Here is a 14,086-nt window from a genome sequence, read left to right on the forward strand (position 1 = left end):
GTTTGGGCCCTCTGTTTTATCCCCCTTTAAATGACCCCTGAATGGAGGGGGCATCAAGGCCCATCTGTACTGCTTTTCTAAGGAATATGGAGCAGACTACAATTCCCTAGAGCTACCTGAGAACTCATATGTCACATTTCCTTTATACTCCAGACCTCAGATTCTCTTCTGACCTTGGGAAGGTTAAAGAGGTTATATGAAGTCTTAACCTAGCTATGTCTGCCAACATATTATATACTACACATTTTGCCCAGATAGACTCCTAAGTAGCCCAAATGCATCTACTCTTCTCATTCCCACTGCTACTGTCATGGCTTCGGCCATTATTGTTTTTCACTTGAGTTAAACCAGCTGTCTCCCTTCTCTGTTTCTTTGCCTCTTAACTCTCTGTATTGAACTAAAATCTGACCTTATCACTTCCCTACAGCAAAACATTCTCCATGATTTAAATGTTACCAAATACATTCTTTTGCATGATCTCAGTTTTCTAACTTCATGTGCTTATTTCCTGTCTCTAGTATCAGTGAATTGGAAGGTCCTCTATATCATAGATATACTGACTGTATAAAGTTTTATTGCTATGATGAATTGCCTGGCATACACAACTAAGGAGAAAGAGATTTACTTTAGTTCATCATCTCAGAGGTTTTGCCAATCATGGTGGGGAGGGTAAACACAGCAGCTTACATCATGATAGCAAAGAAACAGCAAAAAGGGGAAATGGGAAGAGCCCAAGCAAGATGTGGCTCTCAAGGACACAATGCCAATGAACTACTTCCTCAATTAGGTCTCATCCCCCACTTTCTACCATCCAACAATGCCACTGCACTATGAATTTATCAAGGGATTAAATCAAGGGATACAATCACTTCCCAAAAGCCTATCAGCTGTCAATCAAACTCTCAATATAAGAGCTGGTAGGATACACTGCATATTCAAACTACTACTATGGTACTATCTGATGATCAAAATTCAACTGAACATCATAAATTTCAAGCTATTCTTTAGAAGATTCCAGCATTTTTGCTCCAAATTAAAGCATATACCTGATTAAATGCAAATTAAATAAGTATGCTTGAAAACATTTTTGTGTGAATTCTGTCACAATTTTAATTAAATAATCTAACAGAGTGGTAACTACTGGGTTATGTATGAGAAAATGTTTCTAAAGAAACCATCAAAGGCTTAGTCAGAGGTGAACTGATAAAAAGCTCTTATTCTTAAAACAAAATGTTAGCATGTAAATGGGCATGTTTTAGCTAAAATAAAAACTCAAGTCCTATTTACCTACTTATCATGATTACAAATTTAACTAACTTCTTGGATTCACTGGTTTGATACCAATTATGTTCGATAAGAGAATTTCTCCTCTACTAGCAATTCCCACATCATCTTGGATGCTTTTTGTCACAGTTAGCTTCAGTTCTCAACTTGACACATCTGGAAGAAGGAAGTTCAACTGAGAAATTATCTTAATCTGTGGGCATTTCTGTGGCCATTTTCTTGATTGCTAATTGATGTAGGAGGGCTCAGCCTACTGTGAGCAGCACCATCCCAAGGCAGGTGGGACTTAGCTATATAAGCGAGGTAAGTGAGGGACCCACAGGGCAGGCCAGTAACAATCACTCATTTGTGGTCTTTGCTTCAGTTCCTGTCTCTAGATGCCTACCTTGAGTTCCAGCCTTGGCTTCCCTTGATGATAGAATAATTCCTTGATTTTTTTTTTGGCCTGTTGTTCTGTTTGTTTGTTTGTTTGTTTGTTTTTCCATATTTTTATTGGGTATTTATTTCAATTACATTTCCAATGCTATCCCAAAAGTCCCCCACACGCTCCCCCACCCACTCCCCTACCCACCCACTCCCACTTCAATTATTCTTTTGATAAGCCAAATAAATCCTTTCTTCCCCCTAAGTTGTAAAAAATGCTGTTCCCTATGTAGCATGCATTTCTCACCTTGCAAGTCTGACAAACTCTTACTTCTTCAAAAGTTAGCCTGAAGCTGCTGTCTAAGTTATCCTTCTCTTAATATCTCTGGTTCTTTGAGCTGGTCTCCTCTTACCTACTGTCCTCAGTGTAGGTATAATGTTACTGTGCATTGTGTAAAGATGATCCTTGTATTATTCAAATGCTGATTTCTCTGCACCAGTATTATCCTCATTGCAACCCTTATTCTGAGAATCTCTTATCTTAATGTTGCCTACATTGCTCCCCAATTGGTCCCTGATTGGTCAATAAAGGAGCTGATCGCCTAGTGACTAAGCGGGGGAGAGAAAAGGGGTGGAAGGTGGGAGGAAAGAGAGGAAGTGGAGATTCGCCATGGGGAGAGACTCCAGGAGACACCATGAAAAAACACCTGGAGTCCAAAGATCTAGATCAGTACTCAAATGCAAGTCGCACTGGGATTTTGATTAGGAGGTAGCCAGATTAATCTAGAGGATTAAAGTAAAGTAATATTGCTCAGTTGTTGTGTCCTGAAAGCTTGGTAAATAGATATAATAATCCAGTCTCAATTATTTGGGAGCTAGCTAGGTTAAGGGGAAAGCTGCAACAAACCCTTATTTAAAAGCCATTAACACCTCAGTATTGTGGTCTATCATACATTTAAATGTATGGTATTGTCAGTTTTTCACTGGGATGTAAGATAGGGAATATATCTGTTTGGCACAAAGGAGACCCGGAATTTAATAAGAAAAAGAATAAAAGAAAGAATGACTCTTTTTCTTCAACAAGATGGTCAGTTGAGAGACATGCAGATCTTCCTGAAGACCCTTATGTGCAAGACCATCATCACCCTCAAGGTTGAGCCCAGTGACACCTTGACACCATAGAGATGGTGAAGGCCAAGATCCAAGACATGATAGTTATTCCATATAGCCAGGAGTGACTAATATCACTGGCAAACTTCAGGAGGATGGCTGCACCTGACTACAACATCCAGAAAGAGTACACCCTCTATCTGGTGCTTTGCCTGCATAGTGGCCTCACTGAGGCATCCTTTGCTCAGCTCATCCAGTACAAGTGTCACAGCCTGCTGCAAGAGATATGCATGCCTGCAAACCCAGGCTGTCAACTGCCTCAACAAGTATAGCTATACCAACAACCTGTACCCCAATAAAGAGGTCAAATAAGGTGAGGGCTCTGCTTGGCCTGTGGCTCAGGTCCAATAGAGTTTTCTTCTGTCAACTGGGAGAAAAAGAAAGAATGAAATGAATGAATGAATGAATGGGTAAATAATAAAATGAACAGGGTAAAATCCAGAGGACAGAGCACTGATAGGTGGAGAGAAATAACAAAGAATTGTTTTAAAGATGTATTTGTTTTACATGTATAGGCGTTTTGTGTGTGTATGTGTGTCTGTCTGTCTGTCTGCCTGCCTGATGCCCATGGAAGCCAGCATAAAGCATAATTTCTAGACTGGAATTACAGATGGTTGTGATGTATCATGTGCTACTGGGAATTGAACCTAGGTCCTTCATAAGAGCAATAAGTGCTTTTAACCATTAAGCCATCTCTCCTGCCTCACAAGTAATTTCTTAGGGGTGACCAGATGGCTCAGCTAATAAAAGGTGCCTGCCGCTATCAATTCTGATGGTCTAATTTCGATGCTCTGGACCTACATGGTTGAAAGAGAAGTAACACCTGCAGGTTGTCCTTTGATTTCAATATATATACACCATGGCATGCAAAATCATTTTCTAGTATACCAGAAAAGGAACCTTGCTGAAGGAGCCGGGCATTGCATATAGGAAGGAACTTGTGGGTAAAGAATTCCTGCAAAGACTGAGATATTTAGAGAGCTTGTAAGATACTATATTTCACAACATATGGATGCCTCAGGTTATCCTTAAGGATGGGACCTGACTACAAGGAGCCATATTTGACAGGAATTGGTAGATAAAAAGAACCATTAGTTGGAGGCACTCATTGGATCATAAAGCTGAGCCTCACCTGAGAGGAGGAAGGTGCCGCTATCTTTGCCCACTAACTCCCACTGGGGACTTCGGAGTGCTGGCCTTTTGGAGCGCTCTGAGGTTGGGGGCTTATAGGGCACATGTAGGATGAAGTTGAGCAGGCGCAGCTGGCGCCCCTCCCAGTACTGCTGCATCTGCTGTAGGATCTCTTGGGCATGAATCCGTTCTTTATCGTACTGCCAGACCTGGAAAAAGTATGTCTCAGAAACCAGAACTGGCTAGTGGCTCGGGACAGAGAGCCTTGAAACTGGGCCTTGAGGATTGGGTCTGAGGCAGAACCCAGGGGCATGAAGAGTGGAGGCATGATCTCCTTCATCTCAGAGATGAAGGAGGAGTGGGACCAGCAGGCTTCAGCAGTGTGCTGGCAGCAGCAGCAGCAAACTATTAACACTTAGCCCAGTATTGCTGCTTCCACTGAGCAGTCTCCTGATAACTCCCACTGAGTAGACAATACCCTAGTCAGCCTGTGCCTCTTAGGGATCAAGTAAATATTGGCAGACATTTGTCAGTCTATGTGCCCACAGCTTTGAGGCTGTCACTCACTTTCTTCCACCAGGGGAAGGAAGCATTTAGTCAGATAAGGGTCTGGAACTGCCCATCAGATACTCATCTGCAGATGGATAGGGACTCTTCCTGCACTCCAGGATGTGATCCAGTACCAACTTCCCTCTTACCTCCATGCCACTTGCTGTCCCCACAACCCCAGGGACTGCTTTATAGCCCTTGGCTGGCTTTAGTACAAGGTTTTCACTTAAACTACCTCCACTCCTTCTTGTGAGCCCCACCTGATTGATTCGTTCTGCAAATTCCAGCAGTGGATAATTGAGCATCTGGCCCAGTGTAAGGAGATCCAAGCTTCGTAGACTACCCAGCCCTAATGCTGGAATAGAACAGACCAGTCAGAACAACACCCAGCACATGGCTAAACTGAGCGCATATCCCAGAGCTCATTTCTACCTTGAGCCCAGACCTGTATTTCAAGATCAACCTAGAGCCAAGAACCCAGAGTCTAAGGTCCAAGGCACAACTCATCCTCAAATCTGAGACTAATCCCCACTGCTTAAGAGGACCCTGTGTTGTAATGAGCGAACATAGGAAAGTGTTTCCCCTGGTTCAAATGAGTTTAGCATATGTAGGAAAGAGGAGAGTGGAATAATGTTTCTAGCAGGAGCAGCAGGGAATTGCTACAAACTGTTTTTTCCTATCCCTCTCCCCTGTCTCTAACCAAACACACCTCTCAAGAGGGATTGAGTATTAAGGTCCTGCAGCTGGAGGTTGCCCAGCTTAATAAGCAAGGGCAGGTAGGCTCGAAACTCCTCTAGCATGCGCATACAGCGTTGTAGCACAGGGCTTTGCAGCCCCAGGGCTGTGCTGAGCCTTACAGCCTCTGTCAGCCAGGCATCGGTCTTCTCCCGGGCCATAGAAAGGTTGAACTGCATAGAAGAGAGTTCATTGTCAGCCTGACACCCTCCCACCTCCACCTGCCAACTTCTGCCCTAGGTGAGAGCTTCTGGGAGGAGTGTCAGCACCTTGCTAAAAGCCACACATTTCCACTCGCCCAAGTTTTCAGAGATGATTCGGTAAAGCCGCCAGATGAGCTGCTGCAGTACTATAGGCCGGTTCCCAGAAGCAGGAGGAGACATAGGCTTCTTATATCCTGCAGAACACGGATGGCTGAAACTTGTGTAGTTGGGGGGAATGGGCCAATCAAAAGTCCAGAAAGATAGATGAGGTGTGCCTATGTAAATCTCTCAGTTCAACAATGGAAGTGGGGCCACCCAAAGAAAGGATTCCTGAGGAATCACCATAGTGGTAAACTAAAAGGGCTTCCCCTCTACCCTACTCACCCACCCACTTCCAGCCACAGTGGCTTGATTATAGCTCAGATATGCACCAGGTACACTCCCTGTTGCCAGAGCCTTTGACCTGGAGTTGACTTTTTTATGGGAAACTCTTGCCACAGAGAACCACCCCTCATATCATCATCACCTCCAACTCCAAGAGCTCGCTGCAGCAGTCTCTTCTTCATGAGGCCTATTAGACTCTCCCATAAAACACTGTTCTCTAACCAGCTGGAATTTTCAGACACTCTTTCTTGTCCTGCTGTCCCCCCACCCCATTTGTCGTTACCTATCATTTTCTAATATGCTATGTAATTTAGTTATATTTGATAATTATTTATCGTCTTTCTTCTCTAGTTGCAATATTGGTTCCATGACAAAAGATGATTTGCCATTTGTTTGTTGGTGTACTTTTAGCTCAGTACATAGACACTAAGCAAACAAGTGTTGAATGGTAAGTGAATGAACGCTCAGGAAGCAAGGGTGGTTATTAAATCATGAGGATCTAAAGTACTAGAATATTTTTACAAAAACTAGGATTAGGTGAGGAGTTGGGAACAGAAGGAAGTGCACACACTGCTATGCAGTTCCCTGGGCCTAGCACTGCATGACCTGAGTCATCTACCCTGCTTTTCCATCAACAATCCAAACTTGTAACAGCTTGAAGGGTTGAGTCTCTGGTTGACATCAGTTAGAATATGAACTGATGGCTTCTTAGTACTCTGAGAAAAGAAGTTCCTGATGAAGGATGGTTCTAGAGTTCTAGAGCATCTCCTACTCCACATAGCCCAAAGGCCCAGCTGATAACTGACTAAGGAGCACCTCACAATACACTCTTTCAAGAGCTAAGTGGCTGCAAATGGGGAGAAAGCCCAGGCAGAAGGGAACCAGCCTAGCTGTACACCTGTAGAGAAAGCTGGTGTCAGATCAGCAGCTCTGTCCTGATCTCCTCCTGTGGAACAGTGAGACTCTCTCTCACCAGCCTTTTTTTTTTCTAGATATGTTGTCTGGAGGCAGTAGTCAGCAATCACATCAAGATCTTATCTCTACTATTCTTATCTATGACCTGCTGCTTAGAATAGGACAACACTGACCAAGGCTACACACGTTACATTTTTACAACGAGTGTATACATTTCTTCTGAATCAGCATTCAACCCTGAACCCATTTTATTCTAATGAAACATTAAGTTGTTTGCTTTCCCTACCAGACTGTGAACTCCCTGTATCCACTAACATAACAGGTGAGACATAGAACAAATGAGGCTAATATGTCCTCCCATATTTGTTTGTAAAAGAGACCAGGGAAAGTACATGATTCCCAAGGCTTGCTGAGGTTGACAGAAGACACAAAACCCCAAGTCCCAGCTCTTATCTTAGATGAAGGGTCCTCCCAGGGTAAAAACAGAGATGATGATGCTCAGTACCAGTGAAGGTGCAGTAAGCATTGCAGAGGGCATTGAAGTTATTGAGTATATTCAGGAACTGATGCTCCAAGGCACCAAGCTGTTGCTCAGTGCTCCTCTGTTCTTGTGAAGGATCCATAAAGGGACCAGACAGTGCCTTCGCTAGCAGGCCTTCCAGCTCTGCCAATGCTGCTGCCATCAGCTGCTGCAGCCTGGGCACAATGGCATGTTGCTTGCTGAGCAGGAACTCTGAAACCTGGCTTCTTTCAAATTGAAATGCCTCCCATAAATCTAGAAGCTGAGGGGCAAGCAGAGGACAGTTGAGATGTGGTTATAGAGGAGGGAGGCCAGGAGAGATTGAATGAGTCCTTATAGTGGTCTCTTACCGCGATGTCTAGAGTCTCATTCTCAGCAATGAAAAGGGTACAGTGGTTTCGGATGAGGTCGTGGAGTGATCGGACATATTCCACTCGCTCCTCTAGCTGGCAGTATTGCTCATTGGCTTCATTTAGCTGCAGAGGTGACAGCATGAGACCAGCACCCCAACAATTCTGCCTACCTTTTTGGACTTGCCCTCAAGAGGAAATCCCACCTTTCAGGGGTAACATCTAGAGGCTCTAAACCCAGCTTCAGCCTTTAAACCATTTGATATCAGGAGGGCATTCTAGGATCAGACTTGCTTTTGACTCCGGTCTTTTTTTTTTTTTTTTTTTTTTTTTTTTGGTTTTTCAAGACAGGGTTTCTCTGTGTAGCCCTGGCTGTCCTGGCACTCACTTTGTAGACCAGGCTGGCCTCAAACTCAGAAATCCGCCTGCCTCTGCCTCTCGAGTGCTGGGATTAAAGGCGTGCGCCACCACGCCCGGCTTTGACTCCGGTCTTAAAGGAAGTCTAGTTCTTATCCCTTAGACCTGATAACAGGACAATATATCCCTCACAGACCAACTGTCCCAAGACACAGACACATCTTAGAAAGTAGTGGTTCTCAACCTTCCTAAAGCCGTGCGATCCTTTAATATAGTTCTTCATATTGTGGTGACCCCCAACCATAAATTTTTTGTTGCTATTTCATAACTGTAATTTCACTGATAAGAATCATAATATAAATATCTGATATCTGACCCCTGTAAAAGGATTGTTTGACTCCTAAAGGTGGCATGACCCACATGTTGAAAACTAATGTCTTAAAGAAAACTAATGTCTTAAAAATTCTCTCTTGTTCCTTAGGGGTCTGCTCCTGATATGAAGAAGCAGAGTACCGCATAAATAGGGCAAGAATCAGCAAGGACAGATGACATAATGCAGTCATGACTTAAGATTGTCAAACCCCCGTAAAGAATGCAACAAATATCTAAAGAAGAGTGTGCTGAGCCTTTGTGCAGGCCAGGCCCTGGATATATATAAGGAAGAAAGAATGAGGAAAGCTCACTTTCTGGGAGCACTGTGCAATGGCATGGATGTCTGAGCTGATGGTTTGGAAGACCCGCAAGAACTCTGTCAGTTCTGTCATCAGCTGCTGATTACGGCTCCAGCATTCATTTTGCGCCTGTTCAAGAATGTTCTTCCTCATGTTATTTAACTTGGATCCTGGCAATAAGAGTATATGGTGTTAGGGGATGTGTAGAAGTTAGCATATAAAATTAATATACATGAGAAAATGTAAGACAGAACATTTCCTCATAATATGACAATAGAGGTAAACATATGGACATAAAGGGACAAGCACAGGGGGCTCTCAGTGTGATAAATCCTCTGAACTACCTGGAGCAACCAGCCCTGTGTAATAAAGAGAAGTGGGCCCTGAGAAGGCTTGAGGAGGCCTCTGCAGAGGCGGGTATTGAATTAAATGCATGAACAGCCCGAACACTCCAAGCAACCTGGAAGTGAACATTCATGAATCCTTCTCTGTGTTCCTTTGGAGTCTGTCTGTCTGTCTTCTAGGAGAAGGGACACTGAGAAGAGGATTAAAGCTGCCTTTTTCTGTTTCTTTTGGACTGGTTTGGTTTGGTTTGGGCTTTTTGAATACATGGCCTTACTCTCATCTTCCACCAAGCCTAGCCTATCTTTTGCTTTTGCAGATTTAAGAAAAGCCATTGGGATGGACATAGGGTTAGAAGATAATCGGCCATTAATAATAAGAACAAAGTCATTGTCACAGGAAGCAGGAATAAGGGGGCTGTAGTGATGTCTCAGATGGGCAAAGGTACTTGCTAGCAAGCCTGACAACCTGAGTTCAATCCTCAGCACCCACATGGTGGAAGGGGAGAACTGATTCTCATGAATGTCCTCTGACTTTTGCACCCACACACTCATGCTTGTGCATACATGCAACATGACGTGAGTACACACACAAAACAAATATATAAATGTAATTCCAATTTTTTATTTTTATTAATTTTAGTTGTATTAGTGGTGTGTGTGTGTGTGTGTGTGTGTGTGTTGGTTGGTTGCTTGGTTGCTTGGTTGCTTGGTTGGGGTATGTACAAGGAATCGCAGGTGCCAGAGGAAGCCAGTTAAATCTGATTTCCTGGGTATATACTTAGGATACTGGGAACCAAACTCAGGTCCTCTGGAATAGCAGTACACACACTTCATCACTAAGCCACCTTCCCAGCCCCAAGTATATTTTTCTTTTACAAAGAAGGCAGAAATAATATCCATATGATATAATTCATTGACTCTGAAGATCTCACTAGTTATATAAGTTATCATTATTTTAAATACTACTAAAAAGAAAACAATTAAACTCTGACATGCTACAATGGTGTAAGAACTTTTCAAGTTTAGTTGTGTTAAAATAGACATGGGACATCAAAATGCAATGTAAAGATATTATATATCACAAACCCAGTACTGAGTACTGATTATATGTCACAGATATTATTTCAAGTACTTCACATGCATTAATTTGCACAACCCTCATAGGCTTCCTTTGAGTAAGTACTGTTGCTTATACCTATTTTATGAAGAAGCACATAAAGGCTCAGAGAAGTTAGCTGTACTTGGTCCACTTTATGCAATGTAGAATAGTGACTCAGGTTTAGAGAGCTTTGCTTTGCTCCATTATAGGTCAGGTTACAAACATAATATAGAGTTAGACACGTGTACATACAGTCTGTGGTATACACATATATCATATATAATATTACAATTTTAATATACTGTAGTGGGTTGGACTGGTGTTGCTATATATTCAAATGCTAAATACTGGCTCCCAAGATCTGGTTGTCCCCAGATAAGGAGCACCTTACATACATCAAATGATGTTATGTAACCTTGCTCCCCAAGTTACCTTAGGATCCCTTATTTCCAACACAGAAACTGCACCCAGGTCCAGTGGGATCAATGTTCTGCTAACACACACACATACACACATATACACACAAACACACACACACACCACATCAATAAAAGGCTAAGCCTATGGTTAGACAGTTGGATAGAGGTAGGTAGGCTTTCAGTTACCTGGCTGGGGGGTGCAAGTAGAGAGAGGAGAGGGAGAAGAAAGGACACTAACAGAAGAGGAAGCCACCATAAGAGGAAATGGACCATAACACATAGCCAGGCGAAACAGCAAGTAACATATGGGACATATGACTGGGATATAAGTTAAAATAGCTCCAAACCTCCCCAGTCTAGGCTTACAGCTCATAAATAAAACACCTGAATCATGTGTCTTTTATATGGGCTAGCTAGAATTTGTAATTCTTTTTATTATATATACTATATAATGTTATATAGAAAAGTAAACCCACCTACCCCCTATTAGCATCTATGCAACTGATAGGTAGAATAGTGAGTTTGGAGGGCAAAAAATTGAGATCCACTGTGAATGGCACTTTCAGAGACTTGGAAAGAGTATACAAGAGAACCAGGCACCAAGAGATGAATCTGATGAAACCTACCAAGAAGGAACTTTTGAAGAGCACCTGTGCTGAACAGAGCATCCCCCTTGGTGGGGATGGCCACCAGGCCACTGAAGGCTGCTGCTGTGGTACCAGGAGGACCATGTGGGAGTGCAGCAGTGTTGTAAGTGATGTGAAGGGGCAATGGTGTGAGCAATGCCCTCTTCTAGCCTCTGTTGGTACTTGCATACCCTACGCACCCTGTAGCCTACACACTGTGCACTGCACTACACACACACACACACACACACACACACACACATTTAAACAGAAAAGGGAAAATCTGCACAGAGCACACCCCAGCTACACCATCTGTAATACAGCAGCACCAGAATCATCAGTGTCAAGAGGGCTAGGACTAGGCAAGAGATTGTTATACTCTGTGTAGATATTGTACAATGTGGTGGGCTGCCCTGGTGCCAGGGTTCCTATGGAAGCAAAATGGAGCAGAGAATACTTGAGAATAAAAATCAGTGGTGTTGCTGGGCATGATGGCGCACACCTTTAATCCCAGCACTTAGGAGGGAGTACAGGCAGATTTCTGAGTTCATAGGCCAGCCTGGTCTACAAAGTGAGAGAAACCCTGTCTCAAAAAAACCAAAAAACCAAAAAAAAAAAAAAACAGTAGTGTTAAGAATTCTGAACTGACCAAATATTCAAAATAGACTGAGCTGGCCCAGCGTGGCTGCTGTCAATGAGAAGAGTCCTCATTAACTGGGAAGAGTGTGCTCTTTTGCCACAGCCAACAGAGGTAGGACGACAGTGTGAGGCAAGAACAAAGAGGAACTTCTCACACATGCAGATGGTGGTAGAAATTTTAGCAGCATTACACTCAATAAAGGGGCATCTTAGATTCCCAAGACTCTCTATGAAGAAATCCAAGCTCAAGCTAAGCTTCTTAGCCATATTTAGTTTGACCTTTCTTTACAAGAATAGAAATGTTTTCATTAACTGGAACATAATTCCTAATGAATACAAGGAATTCCAAAGTGAAATCCAGGAAAGCCAAAAAGTCATACTTTTTAGTGGTAAAAAGAAGAGGCTAGGGGCTAGATCTTTGGAAGGCCCCAAAGGTACAAAGAGGGACCTGAAGCAAAGATTCCTAGAGGATATTCTAGCCCCATGGTAACCCATGTGCATGGATGTATGGAGGGAAGACATAGGGAAGACAAGAAGCACTTACCCAACTCTTCTTGAACATCATGGCCACTCAGGAACAACAACTTGCCTTTTGTCAGTAATTCGACAGACATATTGGAGACACGTTCCTGCCACTTTTTCAGTTGGATTACCAGATTTATATAATTGTTAATAGGAGAGCCTCTCAGGTCCTCTAGCTTCTGAGAGCTCCAGGCTTTCAGGAACTCATAGATGCCTTCTACCCACTTGTGTTTATTGCAGAATTCCTGCACCTCCTGCCTCATGTCCTATGGACAAATACGATGTGTAAAGCAGAAGTCAGCAGCTGTAATGGGAGCTGGCAGCCAGCAGCCAATTCCTCCAACCTCTGCTCTCACCTCCAAGAGTGCCTGTTGTACAGCCAGTGCCTGTTGGATTCCAGCATTCTTGTCCAAGTCCTCCTGCACATGATCATAATTGGGGTTCAGAAACTGACCCCGTAGCTTGTGCCCACGGACTTCCAGGACATCAGTAATTGCATGAGACTTCCAAGGCCACACGTATCCTACGTTAGGGCCACAGAAGAGGCGAACAGCATCGCTGGCCTTTCCATGAAACTTGGGCATCAGGAATTCTGCATTTGAGTCCTGGTCTTTGTTGTCTAGTGGAACACATGATATAATAGTCCATGAGCACTCTCTAAAGCCCTACACAAACCTTCTCTCTATCATGACTGCACACAGTCACTGCACACTATGCTCCTATTCCCTGCTTCTGGATGAGTCTATCCATACATCATCAACATTAATTAACACAGTACAGCAAATATAGATGGAACAGATCAGCCAGAACTCACATGCTGATAATAGAATTTGCCTACTGTAAGCAGTAAAGGAAATTATTACAACTTATTAAGTGAGTTTCAAAGTAACTAAGAGATGAGAAAAGCAAAAGTACTATAGGCTGAATATATCTAGAATCTGGCTAACTGGCACATCTCCTAACAATATCTTCTCTGACTCAGCTTCTCCTGGATCAACTGTCACCAACTCTCTTCTCTAACACTGTTCTATGACGCTGGAACCTCCCCTCCTTTTCTCCAACTTAATTCTGATTTGACAGCTCAGATGGATCTAATTGTCAAAACCTACATCACATAGGCTATCTAGCTGTAAGGAGCCTGGGAAGTGCACTTTAGTAGTCTGCCCTCTACAGAACAGAGAAAGAGAGAAACAGATGCATGTTGATTGACTATGCCAAGAAATTATCCTTGGGCCTGGCTTCTCCCAGTAACATTTTAGGAACTGGTTAATTGCCAGTGTCAGCATTTTGGGTAAAAAGGCATGCCAGCAGGAACAGTTGATAGCTCACATCTCAAAACTACAAGCAGGAGACAGAGAGCACACTAGGAAGGGTGGGAGACTTCTGAAGCTTCAAAGCCTGTCTTCATAGCACTTTCTCCACAGGCTTCACTGAGGTGTGATTTATTTTGTGTGCCTAGCCCTTCAAAGGACCATGTGCCCTTCAGAGATGCCTCCTAGAATTCTGGGATCTAAGAAAAGCCTGCAGAAGCTGAGACACAGGAATAGGATTAGGGTCAGAGAATAATAGGATACAGCTGGCAGAAGAGGGGAGGTTCCAGCTGATAGAGAATAGGGTCAGAGAGCAGGGTTAGAGAAGACAGTTGGTGACAGTTGAGCCAAGAATGAGCCAGAGAAGATATTGTTAGGAGACAGTAGCAGAAAAGAGGAACATAAAATAAAAGCTACACTACACCTCCCATTACTATCCAAGTAGTTCCACCAACAGAGAGCAAGTATTGAAGCATGGGAGCCATTCTCCTTCAA

The 14,086-nt window shown here is 43.2% G+C and overlaps 1 protein-coding gene across 1 annotated transcript in view; it reads right to left on the reverse strand.

Annotated features, from left to right (window-relative positions):
* Dnhd1 (dynein heavy chain domain 1) overlaps nt 1–14,086 on the reverse strand; it is a 71,614-nt gene that overhangs the window by 37,227 nt on the left and 20,301 nt on the right. Inside the window, exons 11-19 of the mRNA XM_021167320.3 lie at nt 12,638–12,900; nt 12,304–12,547; nt 8,645–8,802; nt 7,605–7,730; nt 7,240–7,516; nt 5,502–5,629; nt 5,207–5,405; nt 4,758–4,852; nt 3,950–4,157 (exon numbers count right to left, since the gene is read on the reverse strand). Of these exons, the coding sequence (XP_021022979.1) occupies nt 3,950–4,157; nt 4,758–4,852; nt 5,207–5,405; nt 5,502–5,629; nt 7,240–7,516; nt 7,605–7,730; nt 8,645–8,802; nt 12,304–12,547; nt 12,638–12,900 (1,698 nt within the window). The remainder of the gene's footprint in view (nt 1–3,949; nt 4,158–4,757; nt 4,853–5,206; nt 5,406–5,501; nt 5,630–7,239; nt 7,517–7,604; nt 7,731–8,644; nt 8,803–12,303; nt 12,548–12,637; nt 12,901–14,086) is intronic.

Source organism: Mus caroli, unplaced genomic scaffold, assembly GCF_978045245.1.
Source record: "Mus caroli unplaced genomic scaffold, Mus_caroli_1 scaffold_8, whole genome shotgun sequence".
Taxonomy (NCBI): Eukaryota; Metazoa; Chordata; class Mammalia; order Rodentia; family Muridae; genus Mus; species Mus caroli.